At 39.8% G+C, this 17,703-nt stretch overlaps 1 protein-coding gene across 2 annotated transcripts in view; it reads right to left on the bottom strand.

The window, feature by feature from the left end:
- Nucleotides 1-17,703, bottom strand: part of LOC308400958 (zeta-sarcoglycan-like) — a 58,549-nt gene that overhangs the window by 16,946 nt on the left and 23,900 nt on the right. For both annotated transcript variants that reach the window (XR_013972455.1, XM_080889023.1), the window contains exons 4-6: nt 9,312-9,399; nt 6,925-7,047; nt 5,803-5,875 (exon numbers count right to left, since the gene is read on the bottom strand). Coding sequence is in view for 1 of the 2 variants with exons in the window: in XM_080889023.1 (XP_080745149.1) it covers nt 5,803-5,875; nt 6,925-7,047; nt 9,312-9,399 (284 nt within the window). In the remaining variant the exon portion in view is untranslated. The remainder of the gene's footprint in view (nt 1-5,802; nt 5,876-6,924; nt 7,048-9,311; nt 9,400-17,703) is intronic.

The raw sequence follows: 17,703 nt of genomic DNA, 5'->3' as shown, positions 1-17,703 counted from the left end.
TTTGTCAGCACAAGTGCAATTATCCACAAGTCGCAGCACGCAAGCATACCTTTTAGTTAGCAGGTGACGAAGCAGAGGACCAAACACTCTACTCAGTTGTAAACCTTGCACATTGCTGTCACAGCATTCATTACACAGGAGACTAAAGCATAAACAGTAGCGTGATTAAGTAATTAGTTAGATTCTTACTTATGCAGAGAGCAGTGTTGTCAAAGTATTCAGAAATTAAGAATTTAATTTTGTCTTTTGATATTTGTGGCTGAAATTACTTCAGAATGACTGTTTTCATCAAATATGAGGACCGGTTGCTAGAACCATCCCACCAAATGGACCAATTCAGCCCCCTAGAGTGCGGTGGAAAGTGTGGAAATTGCAGTGAAGTCATTAATATCTGACATGAGGTGATGTCAGTGTTACTGTGAAGAAAATAGTCGGTCTCAGAAAATCAGTTTCAACAAGTTGTTTGAATCATAAAAAGTGAAATACTTCTGTTGTTCAACATTACCTGTCAAGGTTTTTTGCTTTTGCAGATTCGGTGAAATATGCAGTGCACATGTGGTAATCAATATTGCTAAATATTACTACAATTATTATTAGTGAGAATCTCAGATGTTCATCACAACTTTATAAATTGTTTGTTCACTGTTTTTACAATATACCTGTAGTTCTAGAAAGTCAGGTTATTATGCAGCTTTGTTTATACATTACCCATAAACAAGAGTGAGTTTAACACCCCTGGTCTTTGTTTTTCATCTTTAATATAATGCTCATTCTGCTTATCAAGGTCTCTTACCCCTTCCTGAAAGACAAAACTCATTTGGGAGGGAGTAAGAGACAGCCTTTGCATACAGGAAGTCCTGAGGGACTCGGTCAAATGCCAAATCTTAAGTCCACAAAACACGTAGACTCATTGGGCAAACTTCCGTGCATATTAGGTAACCTCGAGACGATTAAAAAGCTCGTCCAGTGTTCCACGACCAGAATCAAAACCACATTGCCCCTCTTTAATCGTAACTTTGATTTAAAAAAAAAAAAAAGGACTCTCTTCCCCAGCAGCTTGGCATATAAGATGGGACCAACACCCTAGTCTCCCATTCCATTGGCTCTGTCCCCAACTTCCACATGTATTTTTGTTGTGCCTGAAATGAACAAATAAATGAATGAAATGAATGAATGAATGCTGCACAAGTGTGTTAACCAAAACAGCCTTACAAATCCCAGCTTTTTAACACGACAATGATGAGCAAGTCAACCCACCACCCCCAAATTCTGCTCCTGCTACATAAGGGATATCAGTGGGACTTAAAATATCCTCAGCTGCAGTCAGGCGGTACTGCATCCTGACTGTGCACAGTATAGAGTCAGGATTACACAGTGTGATATTCCTGCTTCCTGTTTCCAAGAATTGCCTTAAGGATGACCGAAAGTCTTGCTTACCGAACTCCTCCAACATCCAAATTTTGACTTCAGCTGTGGTTGCAACCCACTTGGCCTGTTGGCCTGACTTGTCGGCTGCCTGTGAAATCAAACTCAATAGGACTACTTCTTCAACTTGACAGCTGCCCTCTGGTGTCCAATATCTGGTTTGAGGTTACCACCAGACCAGGCACCAACCACTGAGTGGACCAGACCAGGCACCAGACCACCAGTCTCCCTCAGAATGCTGTCAAAGCTCTGCTGGAGGTGGGAACTGAAGATCTTGTAGATCAGGGCCTCTGATAAGTGAGCACCCTCTCACCACCTGGTTTTGATTAGTTGAAAGCTTTGCTCCACTCTTTACCTTAGTGTCCAACACATAAGGTCTGATGATATGATTATAAAATCAATCATCAAGTTCTGACTTAGGATGTCCTGTTGCCAAGTGCACTAATGGCGAAAAAGTGATTACCATGAAAGCAAAACAAATACAAAAACACTATTATTTTGTAAGGCTGTACCTTCCAACGGTCACACAGTTGTTTACCATGTGAGCATTGAAATTCCCCAGCAAGACAGAGTCCCAAGCACGTAAGGCTTTCAGATTGTCCCCACAAATTCACTTGAAGCTGTGTCACAAAAGTCTATCAGGTGATATTCTCACATAGACTAAGAACTCTCACAAGGCAACCAGCCAATAAAACAAATTAAGAAAAAGCAGATGACTCAGCAGATGAAGAAAAGTAAGCACAATCTTTCCAGTATGTGAAACTATGTCTAATTTTATTCCTGCTCTTGATTGTAGTTTGGAAAGATGTAGTTCTCCTGCTAGGTCTGCATCTACATCAACAAATATACATATTATAGATTTACAAATTCAGATTTCCAGTTCTCTCATTCCAGTTTAAACTTGTACATCTCAGTTGTCTCACGCTTAAATAGGCTGCCAACGCAAAAGATGCTGGAAGCCACTCTGGCTAAGTCATTTGCACTTGTCCACCAGTAAAAGTCACACATAATAAGTAATTAAATCACAAAAGGCAATGATCATAACAAACAAAGACAGACTTGAGTGCCAGCGTACACGGGTAAACTCCAGGAGAAGAACAGGTGCTTCAAAGAGGAAGAAGTTCTCATGTGGCTTTCTTTGATTTGACTCTGCTCTGTTCATCTCCCAGATTACTCCTGGCTTTCAGGGAAATAAAACACATCACAAAGAGAGTGATGTTTCTTTAAACGGGGAAAGAAAGGTGATGTGGACGCAAGCCAAGCTGTGTCCTTATCATCCGGAGGGGCTTACTGCACAGGTGACACACGATTTGCAAGGAGGGCTTAACTTGTCATGATTTCAGCGAGGTGGCGGGAGGGAAGAGCCTCATTAGCATTTACGGAAAGGCCCAGAGCTGCATACATAAACAATGCTGAACAAGGCAAATGCCACTTTTAAAAGAAATACTGGAGATGTGGGAAAAAATGTTTTCTTTGGATAAATAATCAGATTGTTGAATGAGCTATATTGGGCATTAAAGTAAAAATCTAAGTATATATTTTACTTTAGTGACAGTGTTTTCTGAAGATGATGTCACCTTACTGACTACTTTATTAGATCTACATGTGTAATCATTCGAGGCTGTTCCAGCTCACATTTTACTGTTTGGCTATATCATGAAAAGTCTCTGCTTTGCGATTGTGGGGATGGAGTTTTGCTGGCACGGTGTGAGAGTTGGGTTATTTTAGGCTGCTTTAACTGCTCATTGCTGGAAAAAAAACACATCTAATGGACAAAGGAAAGTAGTTTCTAAATCACTAATTCAAGGTTAAGATTACATTTTAATTTTTTTGTGGACAAAATATTAAACGTTCCACTTCATCCAATTTCTACTGTAAAGCCTAGTTTAGTATTTAAAAAATGTAACCACTGACATACTGAATTTAAAATATGCAAGAGACTTTTACTCTTTAATCTGAATCTTGGTCATTTACACTCATGTGGACAAGAAAGTTTTCACAGGAATCTCTGAAAAACCAAGAACACCCCACGAATCACAAGTTTGGCAGCAATAAGTTTAAGTAATCGTTTTCAGCATCTATACATCAACTTCTCACATTCTTGTGGATGACTTTTACGCATCTCTTCTTTACAATGTTGCTTCAGTTCATTGATGTTTACGGGCTTTCATTTATGCACAGCTCTCTTAAGGTAATACCCAACATTATTTCAGTTTCAGTTGAAGTCTGGACTTTGGCTGAAATTGGGTCATGGACAATGATCCAAAGCACAGCGACAAATCTGCTAAAAAAGAAAAGCATCAGGATGTTGCAGTGGTCCAGTCAAAGTTTATCTGTTGGACAGATGTCCTCACATTGGACTTCAGAACACTTTGGTACTCAGAGGGGTTCATGGTCGACTCAGCCAGTGCAAGATATCCAGCACCTGTGGCTGCAAAACAAACCCAAGTCTTCATCCCATCCACCACCGTGCTTTACAGCTGGTATGAAGTGTTACGTTTTCTCCAAATTTGGTGCTGCACGTTATAACCAAACATCACTTTGGTCTCATCTCTCTGAAGAAGTCTTGTGTTCAGATGCCACTTTAAAACATAGCCCATACTGATATATTCTTTCTCTTCACAAGCCATGCTTGTTATTGTTTTTCTAATTTTACTGTCATGATCTTTAACATTTAACATGCTAACTGAGGCCTGTACAGTCTCAGTAAAGCTCTTGGGTTTTCAGTAGTTTCTCTGAGCATAGTTTGAACTTGGTGTGAATTTGCTGGCACTTCCACTCCTGAAAAGATTGTGGCATTGTGTTAACGCACAGTTAAATGCTCCAGACCAGCAAAATGCCAAAACCTTTGCTTTCATTGAGGTGCTCACACTTGCTGATGATCAATTAAGCAAGTATATTTGATTAGAATTACCTTGCTGTGACTTCTTAACTACCATGGAAGCATTAAGGGTCTGCTTAAGTTTTTCACAAGAGAAGAGTCCTGCATTTTTTTTCCATGACTGCAACTAAGAGATAAAAATTGTGATTTTGCTAATTTGCAGGTAAAAATCCATTTGGTTGTAGATTTAAATTTGAAAAAAATCTGATTAAAAAGCTTGTTTAATGATTATTTTAATAGCTTGCAATAACTAAAGAGGAAGCAGGTCCCCCAGGATATCCTCTGAAGATTTCTGTGAATTATAATAAAATAAAATAAATTAACTTTTATATTTATTTTGCATCAACTGCAATGTTGTTTTTCCCACAACCCACTTATTCAATAAACAGACAGAATGTTATTAGGCTTCAAGTGATGTCATAAATAACTCACAGGATTATTTTTCCTTCATTTTACTTTTTTAAGAAAACCGTTTGACTCAACATAAAAAATAAAGAAATAAAAATCTTTCATAAGACATTTGGAAAGAAAATTAGGTCTATATAAAAGGAGTCTTTATTTAGTCCTCACAGTACAGTTTGTACATCTGTTTGCTTGGAAATACTTCAGTAATTCACCAGTGAGGGAAGACAGTCGTCCACAGTCAGACGGCATCGTGGATTTTAGGAAATTCAATTTGGAAATCTTTAAATTAAACCCAAACAGAATCAACCTTTGATAAATTAAATATCTTTGATCGAATATGCTTTTAAACAGAAGAAAATCAGAGCCCAGCTTAAGTCATGTTGCCGTTTCTGTGTGTCGACCGTCTCCTGTTCGGTTTCCTCTCATTAAGACTTTGACCACATTGCAGATGGTCGCTCCTGAGCTGAGCCTGTGTGTGTCTGTGTGAGTCCTGTGTGTGCGCACACGCTTTAAAGTGAAACTCATCAGTATTCCTCTCACTCTGGGGGAATTAGCTGCCAGAACACTGCTTTTTCTGCCAACTTTGATCCCAGCCCTCCTTTCAGGACCAGTAAGGTGGACAACAAACCACACTCGTTATAGCTCGTTAATGGACCGACGCAGGGCTCAGAGCCTCAGGCAGAGTGCAGTGAGGATCACATGCACGAGGGAGTATAGGACTCCAACACGTAGCTCAACCTTACCCCCTTCTCTCCAAGCTCTCTTAGTGCTTTAATCAAATCCTGCCTGCCAGAGAATAACTAACAAATTAGCTCAACCCTCGGCTGTAAAACTGGTCAAATCTTCTTTTACATTTGTATCATAACAAGGCGACCAGGAGACGCTTGAGTACAAGAGGGTGCTTGAGATAATGATATTGGTGAATAATGGCTCCTGCCACATGTGTTTTTTTTAAGCACAGTCATTGACTTTGAAATGCCACAGAACATCTATCATCATTATTTAAAGATCTTAATTTTAATTTAACAGGACATGAACAGATGACATTAAGCTTTAATGAATTTCAGTAAAGTCATTGAATATGAACTTACTTCAGGTCTTCAGAAGCCCTCGCCTGGATCAGAGGAGTCTCCACTGAATGTCCGAACACGGCTCCTTCCGAGCCTGCGGATAAAACAAATCCCAGATCGTGTTCAGTGCAGCTTTATATTATGTTCCACAAAATACTTTTTTGGTAACGATTTAAACATAGAAACTAAATCCATATTTTTCAGTGACTTGCATGATTCAATTACATTATATCACCATTTAAAAGAGAAGAAAAAACAAGTGAACAGACTGCAGGCAATGGGCACGTATTGTCCACATAAACCTCCTGCTGCAGTCTTTCAATCATTAAAATCCTTAGAACAGCTAAGCCCAGCACTGGCTGTGTGATTAGCTCTGCTGCCTTTTTACTTGCCAAGCAAATGTGTAAAACCAGAAGACCAATGGAGGCAACTCGTTCATGCTGTTGTTTACACCAAATTCTGACCCTAACATCATGATGTGGCAGGAAAAAGACTCACCCAACCAGGTGACCAATATCCAATTTTGGTCAGCCTGTGTCAACTGTAGCCTCAGTTTCCTGTTTGGAGCTGAGAGTGTCACCCAGTGTGGTCTTCTGCTGTATATTTGCATTCAGAGATGCTCTTCTGCATACCTTGGTTGTAACGAGTGATTATTGGAGTTACTGTTGCCTTCCAATTAGCATGAAGCAGTCTGACCTCTGGCATCAACAAAGCACCCAGAGAACAGCTGCTCATGGAATATTTTCTGTTTTTTTGGACCCGTCTTTGCAAACTCTAGAGATGTTTTAGAGGGAAAATCCTAGTAGATCAATCACGCCACGTTCAAAGTCATCTGACTGCATGCCCAAATGCATTGCTGCCATGGCTGATTAGATAACTGACAAACAAGCAGCCAAACGGGTGTACCAAATGAAATCACCAGATAGTGTATATTACTTGTGTTGACATATTGTGGATTAAAGTCTTAAGTCTTACTTATGCCTTACTCATTAATGTGCTGGACTTCTAATATACTCCGGGAAAACCTACAGTACAAAAACTTAAGATTCAAATCTGCCCTTTTAGTTTTAGACAATACACCATTGATCACGGTTTATTTAAGATATCCAAAGACAACTGAGTGAGACTCCAGCATCGTCTTACCTGTGACTGTGAACTTTTCTGCTGCCATGATGACCTCCTCCTCGTCGGCAGTGAACAGAAGTGTGCCCCCGTCTCTGCTTCGCACCTCCAGCCTCTGACACTGGGCTTCCACAGCCTCGGGACCTGCAAGAGAGACGTAGATACTCAAGTTTCCATTGAAAACCTTCAGTAAACGTTGCTGAGTGCACTCAATTTAACGGCAAAGGAACGATTCAGCTTATTTGTATTCATTTACCTCTACTGCATTTTCCAGTATTTTATGAATGTTTCTAGATCTAACTATACATTTTAGTTACGATTAGAAAAATTTCCACCTCAAAAGTTTTATTAGTCTGCAGTGGTAACAACTTTCACTTTTTGAAAATATCGCTGTCAAATAAAGGTTGACTTATGCGACTCTGGTCTTTTAAATCTGCTCCGGGAAGCTACAGTATGTTTGTGCATGTAAGACTATTAGCAATCTGAAATACTTTGTGGAGTGCTTGCTTTGCAAATGAAAGGCTCCTAACAAAGCTGGATCAGCCATGCTTCTCTGATGAATGAAGACAAATCAGTAATCTGTTCCGCTGGTGAGGAATATTAATTCCTGTTCTCCAGACTTTGGTGTTTTTCCAGATGTGCATGCACAAAATTCGTCTCCTTTTCTTGCTCTCCTCTCCTCTCTCTGCCATTAATCCATGCCCTGCGACGGCTGGGGAATTTAATTATTCTCGCTGAGTTTCATCTCATTTCAGACGAAACGCAGTACCCACAAAAGCAGGCGTAATTTTCAGAGGAAGGTCAAGTGTGACCAAAACGTGTCATATCAACAGTCTTGTCAAATCACCATCAACTCTCTACTTATGCTGGCTAAGATCAATAGCTATTAATGTTAATAAGCAGGTCATTTGCTTTCTAGTGGTGATTAATCATGTAAATGACTTTGGTAATTTAGTCTGACTGATGGCTGAACCTGATGATAAAGAGATGAAACTATTGCTCTTTCAATAAGAGCATCAAAGGTTAGCGTCTGGAAAAAAAACAAACTACTCGAATAAGATGTAGAAGCATTAAAGAGAACTTCAAGATAAATTGTTGTGCTAATCTTAAATGAAGTCATCAACAAATGGTATTGATCTGGTAATTTATACAGCTGTGGCCAGATTAATCCAAGACCAGTTTTTTTCAATAATAAGTTGTACAAAGAGAGAGGAATACAATGCTGTGCAAAAGTCTGGAAGTGCATCTTATTTCTTCATATATTTTATTAGAAAAACATTCATAAGCCAAAAACAGAGATTCTACAACTCTAACAAGCTTGAAAGTCAGTATCTGGTATAAAAATGTGATTCTTCAACACAGCCTGAACTGTTAGGCAGCTTTCTTGTCATTTAAATAGTCTTCAGGAACAGTTTTCCAGGCTTCTTAAAGGACATTCAAAGCTCTTCTTTGGATGTTGGCTGCTTTTTGTTCTGTTCTCTGTCGAGTTGATCCCAAACTGCTTCAATAATGTGCAGCTCTAGGATCTGGGGAGGCCAATCCATGACGGACAGCATACCACTGTGTGTTTATTTCTATCCAGGTATTCTTTTACTGCATTGGCAGTGTGTTTTGGATCATTGTCATGCTGAAAAATGAATTGAGTTGCCAATCAGAAGCTTTCCAGATTGTATTACATGTTGGATCAAAATCTAATCGCGTGTTTCTTTTCCAGGTCTTTTGTAATTTGGCAGAACTCAGCCTTTTCTCCTTGTTTTGCTTCCTTAAGAATGGCTTCTTTGGCACCCGTTTAGGTTACTGGTTGAGCAAGCGCCCATATGCCTTGTGGATGAAATGGAGCAGCAAAGGTTCGAGTCGAACCTGTGGCCTAATCTCTCAGGTCTCTGTCAGGACTTTTTTCCTTTTGTTAAGAACATAACTTTCAGATACTGTTCTTCTACTAAAGATAGTTTTTGAAGGTAAGGTTTCAAAACAAAATTTTATGTTTGTCAAAATGTGTTCTCATAATCATAATTTTCATAAATACACATGATGAAAAGCCTTTTTGCGACAGCCTGCTGGTGATAAAATGCTTGAAAATACAATTTTAAATTGGAAAATGGAAAATAAGTGAAAAAGCAGCCAATCTCCAAGGAAAATATTTTATAAACCTTTAAAAAGCCTGGTCAACGTTTGCACAAGTTAAAGTTTAAAATGGCAAACAGCAACATATAATGAAATGAGGGGTGGCTCAAGACCTTTGCACAGCACTGTAAAAACTGAAACTACTTGTAGGCTACATTGCAGACAGTCATTCCACAGCAGGTGTTTCCTTGCAGGTGAAGCAAGCAGCAATTTATAGTTTCAGGATGGAAATGGCACCAGCAGTAGTAGTGTAGAGGTACACAAAGGAGGAAGTGGAAACTCACCCACTGTGAGCTGACCAGTTAGCAGGCCTTGTTTGTTTCTGGCATTCAGCGTTACGTTCTTGTCTGACCGCAAGACCAACAAGCTGTCCTAGGGGGAAGCATGGAGGGGGGAGGAAGAGACACACAGTGGGAGAGAGACGGAGAAGAGAGGAAAAAAAATGCTGCATTAAAAAGCTTAAATCTCATAAACAGCGTTGGAAACTGTTAAACTTATTCTTTCAATGTTAAAGAACCACAGAGGAAGGAAGAAATTAAATATGTAAGATCACTGAACAGGAATTATTTAAATCCCCACACTCAGCAGCTATCAGAGGCTGCCTTGTCTTGTTGAAATCAGAATTAATGTAATTATGCTGGTTCGAAGTAGATTGTAGTCTACAGTAAAAAGGTTTCCCAAGTGGATCTTTCCTGGATAATAACCACCGAATTACAGAACATTAAGGCTAAAATGGAACAAATTAAAACCGAATTATTGAAAGATGAGTAATGAAGTGAAGAAAGAGATAGAGGAGGAGGAAGGGGTTTGCGGGGCAGCCGAGGACGTGTGTGTGATGAGCGTGGGTGCATTCTTTTCATCGCTGCAGACATTTCGGCTGTGGACCTGTCCTGCTTTCTGGCAGCTTTGCATTTTGCAAGTTTATAGCTTGTTGACATTTGAATGATGGCACATGTGCATTTTGAAAAGGCTTTGAAATGCACCCATTCTACCTCAGACGTCTACATTTCCCAGTAACATCATCTTATGAATACATTTAGGAGACTTCTACCTGGACTTTAGATTTTAAATACCTGACCGCTACAATCACACACTTGCTATCACACAAAGTATATATGGTTGAACATCAACATACTCTGGGAGGGTTATGTGGGTCTGCGAAAATGTGAAGCACATATCAATGTTTCTTGTGTGTTGTATCGGTCTGTCAAACGTCCTAAAGCAGCTAGAGATCTTTCTCTTGGTACTTGACCAAAATATTTTATAAACCTATAAGAGCAACATAAATAAGAATTCTGTAAAAACAGATGTTGCTGGAAGCTCAGTGACATAATGACAACTTGTGCTCTAGGGCTGCAAACCCAGACAGTATGTCAAGACTGCCTTAATTGATTTTTGGACATCTTCAGGCAGTATAAGAAGCTGTAGCAACACTGACCTAGCATTTAATCACAGTCTAGTATTTGAGCAAATAATTCTGCTGTTCCCTTAATAATTATCTCAACTTTGCAGAGGTCATTTGGTTCATTTTCATTCCCCGCTCGCTCCTTTCCGATGTTAATGTGCATCATCAAGTTTCACCACGAGGCAGCGGCATCATGGAGAAATTTGACTTCTTGATTTGAAGTATCCCTTTAAAGAGTTTATAGGTGTTTAACAGTATCCTGAGGGGGCACGGCTGAGACGCTCGTGCTCTCCTTAAAACCTCCCCGGGATCACATAAAAGGCTTTTAAAGTCACTGTGTCTGCCGAGGAAGGTCAAGCGCAGATCAGAGTGAATGCACGTAAACGGAGCCTGTTGTTGTAGGTGTACCGGGCCCCATCAGACTGAAAAATTACCATGACTGGTATACGGCAGAGGATGCCTCCCCGCATATGATGAATAAGTTCAGAGCAGAAAGCGAGAGCACGTCACCCTGCTCCTAAGAAATAGTTTCAAAACAAAGCAAATGTGTGCTGTCTGACGCTGTTGACTTTCAGCGAGTGAGTATAAAATGAAAACTGTTTAAAGCACAGATAAAGAGCACTGTTCAGAGTTTAACTGTAAGCCTAACTATCTATTTGCATAGACACATTTAAATTTTAATTATACCGATTGTTGTGCTGGAGGCTCATTTACATACTGAGCGGCACAACTAAATGTAATTTTTTTAAAATGCCAGGCGTGAAAAAGCAATGCTTATTATGCCTTAATTTCCTCATTTACGGTAAATAAGAAATCTTGCAGCAGGCTGTTTAAAAACATGTCTGCAGTCATATTCAATATTAAAAGTTGCCTGTATTTTAGTGCAATGCAAATCAAAGCGGTTCTAGCTTTCCGAGGCGACGCTGCAGTTTGTGGTTTAAGCTGCTCGAGATTAACAGGTGGATGGCTTTAAGCCGTCTTTTGCCGACTTGAATTCAGAAATAGTGCTTACAATCAGCTCTCTCGTGCTTATCAAATGCAAGTAGGTGAGGCTTAGTGAAGGAGAAGTTTCACTCCAATAAAGATACACCTGCATCTGCGGCTATTTATAGATCAGTCAGGCTCCCCGGAGACGATAACGAGAGCCAACAGTCTGAACAGCAGAGATGGTGATTAACTGTATCTGGGCACTGCGATGCACTCGTACCACTGTGTTCAGTTTTCAAATTCCAACCAAGTTTTCATTTGATTTACATCTTTATCAGCGACAGTACCATCTGTATCTAGTGGTTAAAAAGTTACAAGATCATTTATAAAAACCCCAGAAATGTTGTGTTATTATAAAATCCATGTCTGCTCCATGATTTGCGAAGATTACCTTTAAATAAAGACTGACTGCTCCCACATCTAGAGCCTCCCAGCTGTCAGATTTGATCTCCGTACTGTCGTTCCTAATGGGGGTAAAATTCTACAGTTGCAAGCAGCTGTGGCTTGAGAGGGTTAAAGAATTCAGCTACAATTACTTTACTATATAAATGGAGAATTTGTAGTTGGTGTACATCCCAGGCCTCCTGCCTTGTGTTATGTCCAGTCCAGCAGCTGATTTCTTTCTTTCTGTAAATGTTTGAGCTGGCAGAAGAAAAAAAAGTTCTTATCATAAATAAAAACACTTGCCTCTTAATCGCCAGTAATTGAAAGTTCTTGGAATTACATCATTAAATTACAAAAAAACAGCAAAAAGACTAATTAGAGTGGACTGGCCACTTTGCTAAAATATATCACTGCTGTTCACTGAATCTAATTTGACCACAGTTTGTCCTTAAAGGCAGCAGAGATTATTAGCCTAATGCATGTGCAAAACAGGAGCAATTCCAAAAGATAAATTGCTAAACTCAAGACGCGTCTCCTTTGTGCATTCATTTTCTGTTTGCAGAGAAATCTGCTGAGACTTTAAGCTATGCAATCCCACGTGCCTAAAATCTTTCATTTAACTTGACGTTAACCAACTTTAACTTTGCCCCAACCAAAATATTCAGATAGCCATATATATTCATCTGTGCAGTCCCAGTGTCATTTAAAAGTTTATACTAACCAGCTATCCAACCCTTATTTATTCCAACATCTTTGCAATACTGATAGTGATTAGTACTGATCTACCCTGTGAGAAGTTTCCTCTCGATGAAAGCGGGAGGGGGAAGAAGTGCCCGCTCACACGTCTGCTTTCACAAACACTTGAAATTATAAATGCAGTGTTCCTCTGACAGGTAAAACTCCAAGTGTGACGACGATTTCAAAAAGCCTGAAATTGCTGTTGCACTCAGACGGGCAAAAATGTTGAGTTCCAAACTGATTTGTCGTGCCTGAAATTATAACAGTATTGTGGCTTTCACAGGTGTAATTTAAGCTATTGTCTCGCAATCATATGCTTGAATTTTGTTGTAATCCAAACGTCTGATATTAAGGTCATCTCGCGGTATTGTTTTCACAGTCCTCATAAAAGACTGTGTTTGGTGGGACAGCTCAAGTTTGCATGTAATGTGCTATCTGCAGAAGCTGACAGGTGACGGGGGAGAGGCGGGGAAGGAGGGAGGGCTGAGATAGGTGGACAGACATGCAGGCAGTGAGGAAGCCTTCGGGGCAGGAAAAAAATAATATCGAAACTCTTCCTTCCATCCATCTGCCTGTCAGTTTTGACAGACAACTCAGCACAGGTACATATGAGAACTGCAGCAAAATAGGCTAACATTATCACACATATTAAAACAAGCTGAGTGTTAGGCTCTAACGTTTTGCAAAGAAAAGCGTCTGGGGGGCGATTAGAGGATCATCAGGGGGTCCTTTTGTCCCTCTGTGGGGGGAAACTCCAACTAGGTTTATATCTGGGACTCTCCACCATTTGACCTTAGAACTGAAGAAGCTTCTCGGATGAGAGGTGAAACGTCTTCAAGCAACTTAAAGAAGTCCAGACGCTTTTCGTTGCAAGCTCCTTTGACTACGATGACCTGGATGACTGAGAACCTTCACAGGCTCTAACGTTTTACACTTCATTTATGTCCTTACTATTTCAACTCTTCAACTCAACATTATGGTAACACTTAGAATGAATATAGATAATAGACCCTCATTTGATGGCGTGTGTGTTATTGAGCATTTTCTACAATATGGGCAAAGCATTTTTTATTAAAAGGAACAAAATTATTGAAATCTACTCAACCCTGTGTGAAAAAGTAATTGCCCCCTAAGCCTAATAACTGGTTGTGTCATCGTGGCAGCCTTTGTGATTATAGTCATTGAGTCTTTCAATCTGGAGGAATTTCGGCCAGTCCTCTTTGCAGAATTGTTTTAAGTTAGGCCAAACTGGATTTTCCAACATTAATGGCCTGTTTAAGGTCAAGCCAAAGCACCTCAATTGGATTTGATTCTGGACTTTGACTAGTAAAAGCTTAAATTTGCTTTTATGAGGCATTCAAAAGTGAACCTGGTATGATTTGGATCATTGTCCTGCTGCATAACCCAAGTGTGTTTGAGCATCAGGGCACAAACTGATGGCCGGACATCCTCCTTCAGGATTTTCTGGTAGAGAGAAAAAGTCATCATTGCATCAGTTACAGCAAGACCTGAAAAAGCAAAGCAAACTACCACCACCATATCTCAATGCTGGTGTTCTTTTTATTTATTGCTGTGTTAGTTTCATGCAGACGTAAAAGGACAAAAAGTTCAACTTTTGTCTCGTCAGTCCGCAGAATATTTTCCAAAAGTCTCTGAGATCATCAAGACGGGTTTTGGCAAATGTGAGACGAGCCCTTGAGTTCCCTTTGGTCAGCAGTGGTTTTCTCCTTGTTCTCTCCCGTGGATGCCCAGTCTCTTTCTTTGGTTCAATCATGAACTCTGACCTTAAGTAAGACAAGTGAGGCCTGCGGCTCTTTGTACGTTGTTCTGGGTTCTTTTGTGACCTCCACAGTGAGTCGTCGGTAGCCCTAGAAGTGGCTTTATAACACTTTCCAGACTGATAGATGCCAAAGACTTCTTTAGATCGCATTTTTGCATTTTTGGCTTTTTTTTTTAAAAACTTCTTCACTTTGTCAGACAGGTTCTGTTTGAGCGATTTCTTGATTCAGCAGGTCTTGTATGCATGGCTCGTAAAACTGAACTCAGCTTTCCAAAAAATGCAGTTTATCACAGTTAATTCATGACTTAACGGGGGGGGGCAATTACTTTTTCACACAGGGCCAAATAGATTTGAATTATTTCTTTCTCTTAATTAATCAACATTTAACAACTGCATCTGTGGCTATTTACTCAGGTTACCATAAAAAATGTGAGAAATATGCAAAAAACATAAAAGCAAAAAATCAGGAAGGAGCAAATACATTTTCATGGCTATAAGGTTACACAGACACGGCTGGAAAAACTTACTAATAATATCAAAACTGAAAGCAGCAATAATTGATTTTCTGACCACTTGGTAAAGTGCAACAAGCTGTGAACGCAGACATATGATCATCTCATGATGTTAGTATGGGTAACCCATTAACACTAACACACTATTTACACATACAGCAGCAGATGCTGACCATCATTAGCATTCCTTTGAACTGATGCTTTTAGGCGCTTTCCTTTTAACTCTGTTCGGTCATATATCGGGCTCTTTATCTGCAAAATGTTCAGCAGCAGACCGGCGACTCTGCCTGCTGTTTGGTGCCTAACAAGTTGTGAACAGTGATTTTATCAGAGGTTTCTACTCAAACAGCCATATGCTGCTGCTGAGGTTGACAGAGCGACTCAAAACGCTAAAGTTGTGGGTGAAAAAAACTAAAAAGACACACACACACACACAAAATAAAACTGAAGAGCCTTTTTCTGTAGGTTCATCAAAACAAGAACTCTGATATACATATGGTTATGATACATGATTTTAAGCTCTCAATATGAAAAGGTTTACAAAAGTCACACAGAAATCCAAACATTCAGTGATCCTGTACACTGCCGAGACAAAACTTGTTACATGTAACCAATAAATACTGTTAAATAACAATTTATACTACAAGAAAAATGAAATAAAATGTGTTAAAAATCTAATTTAAACTCTTACTAATATATTTATTAAAACATTGCTTAAATCTTTAGCTTTTGTTTTGTGGGTAACTACCCTGATTTATTAATGTGGCCTATTTATGGTAAAATAAATGGTAAATGGCCTGTATTTATATAGTGCTTTACTAGTCCCTAAGGACCCCAAAGCGCTTTACATATCCAGTCATCCACCCATTATCACCAGTGTCACACAGAGATTGTAAACTGCATTAACCTACCATTAAATAAACACTAGGTTGGCGCAGCCCGCTCTCCAGCGAACTCGCACAAAAGAGATTTTAAATCTCAAGAGCTCCACTTCATGGTTAAATAAAGATTTAAACAAAACCGACAAGACTTTGGTTTTATGATTAACAGTGGCTTCTTTCTTCCTTCCTTTCTTATTTCCCTCCTGTCTGCCTCACTCCCCTGGGTGACAGGTAGGTGGATGCAATTAAATGTGCAGGAATAAACTAAACTTCAACTCAACTCATTTGAATTCAATTGAATTTGAAAGTAAGGCCAAACAGCAACAATGATACAGAATGACAGTAAAAAAAAACAAAAAACCCCACAACAACACACACACACACGCCTTTAAACAGAGCGTATCATCCACAGTGACTTTCTTTTAATCATTTCGACCTGCAAAAGAGTCTGCAGGTCAAAATGCTAACCTGCTGACACCTCACAAACACAACAAAAACAACCTGATTGCATTTTTCCCATGCCTTTTGCTCGGTTAATCAATGTAAACTGAAAGAGAACAGCTGTCACCTCGCAACATGCTACTCTGACGCTGCTCTGCCTTTTTAAGGGGCTACTCAGCATGTACTTTGCTGCCAGCGATCAGAGTTACTGCCAAAATAAGCAGAGGGAGTATTTCAATATGTTACCCGCAGATTACAGCTTCAGTTACTGATTAAAATTTAAAGCAATGATTGACTCGTGAAAAGGAAAAAAAACATATCAAACTACAGCTTACTGTGAGTTTAGCAGCTGCAGCTTGAAAAAATAAATAAATAAATAAATAAAGAAGGTCATGCTATATTTGATTTTAAGAAACCTTTGATGCACTACCAAGTTCACTGCCATTTGTGGTAATGGCTTATTGATCAATGCTGGTTATCTGACTGTAGAGAAGCACCGTGCACTGTTGTGTAAACATAACCATAATCCCTGCTCTGTGTGTGCTTGACATATTTCCTCAGGTGAGGAAATATTGAGTGACCCATGGAGACTTTTGTCCTGCAAATATCTCTGGTGCGGCAGATAAGAGGGGCCCTGCACAGCGCTGTCTGTAAAACAAGACCGTAAAAATGTCTGCAGGTGGTATTGAACTAAGCGGTGAAATATTGGCTTTGTCTAATACTCAGTTTTGGGCATCTGCTACGGCCGTGAGGTGGTTTTTCCTTCTACCGCTAAGGCACAAGAGCGTTATATTTAAATCAACATTTAGCTCCAAGTAGGACATCAAAGAGCACGAGTGGGCAATTCGGAGTTGTTTCTCAATCTGCTGTGGCAAATTGGAGCCATAATCGAGCCACTTCCTCCATCCATGTCCCTCAAAAAAAAGAAAAAAAAAGGAGAAAAAGCAGAAAAAAAAAAAAATCAAATTTATACTGGAACCCTAGCCTACAGTGCTTGAAATTGCTTTCTGCACCATGCCTAATCACTGAAAAAGGGGATGATCCAACTGAGTGTCTGTGATTTGTGTGGGAGAAGAACATTTGGATCAACTTTGGGCTGGAGCTGTGTTGGTTAATCTACTAAACATCAAAGAGGAGAAAGGAGAGGGAGGAAGTGCACAGGGGGAGGAATTTATCGTGTGGGCTTGATTGGAAATCCAGCAGGGACACTCTGGTCCCCCCCTGTAATCGTCTGTAATCTCCTGTAGGTTGTGTGTGGCCTGAGAGGAGCTGAGAAGCAGCCTATTACCCACCTCCTGCCGATGGGAGGCCCTGATAATAGGACGACGGGAAATGAGGGAAGCCGAAGAGGAAAGGAGTAATACACAGAGAGGAAAGGGGTCGTCTTTTATTTTATTTTATTTTTTAAACCCAGGCATGCATAAAGTCTGAGCTTGGAGGAACGTTGGCCTTTGTTGATAATAAATTGATCATAACTTCCTCAACAGTGAAAGATCAATATGAACTTGTCTGCAGCTTTAGAGACATCTTTCTCCCTGAGAGCTTTTC

This window comes from Rhamphochromis sp. 'chilingali', assembly GCF_963969265.1.
Source record: "Rhamphochromis sp. 'chilingali' genome assembly, chromosome: 1".
NCBI classification, from domain to species: Eukaryota; Metazoa; Chordata; class Actinopteri; order Cichliformes; family Cichlidae; genus Rhamphochromis; species Rhamphochromis sp. 'chilingali'.
Note: the sequence above shows the minus strand (reverse complement) of the source record. Positions and strands in the feature narration are given on the sequence as shown.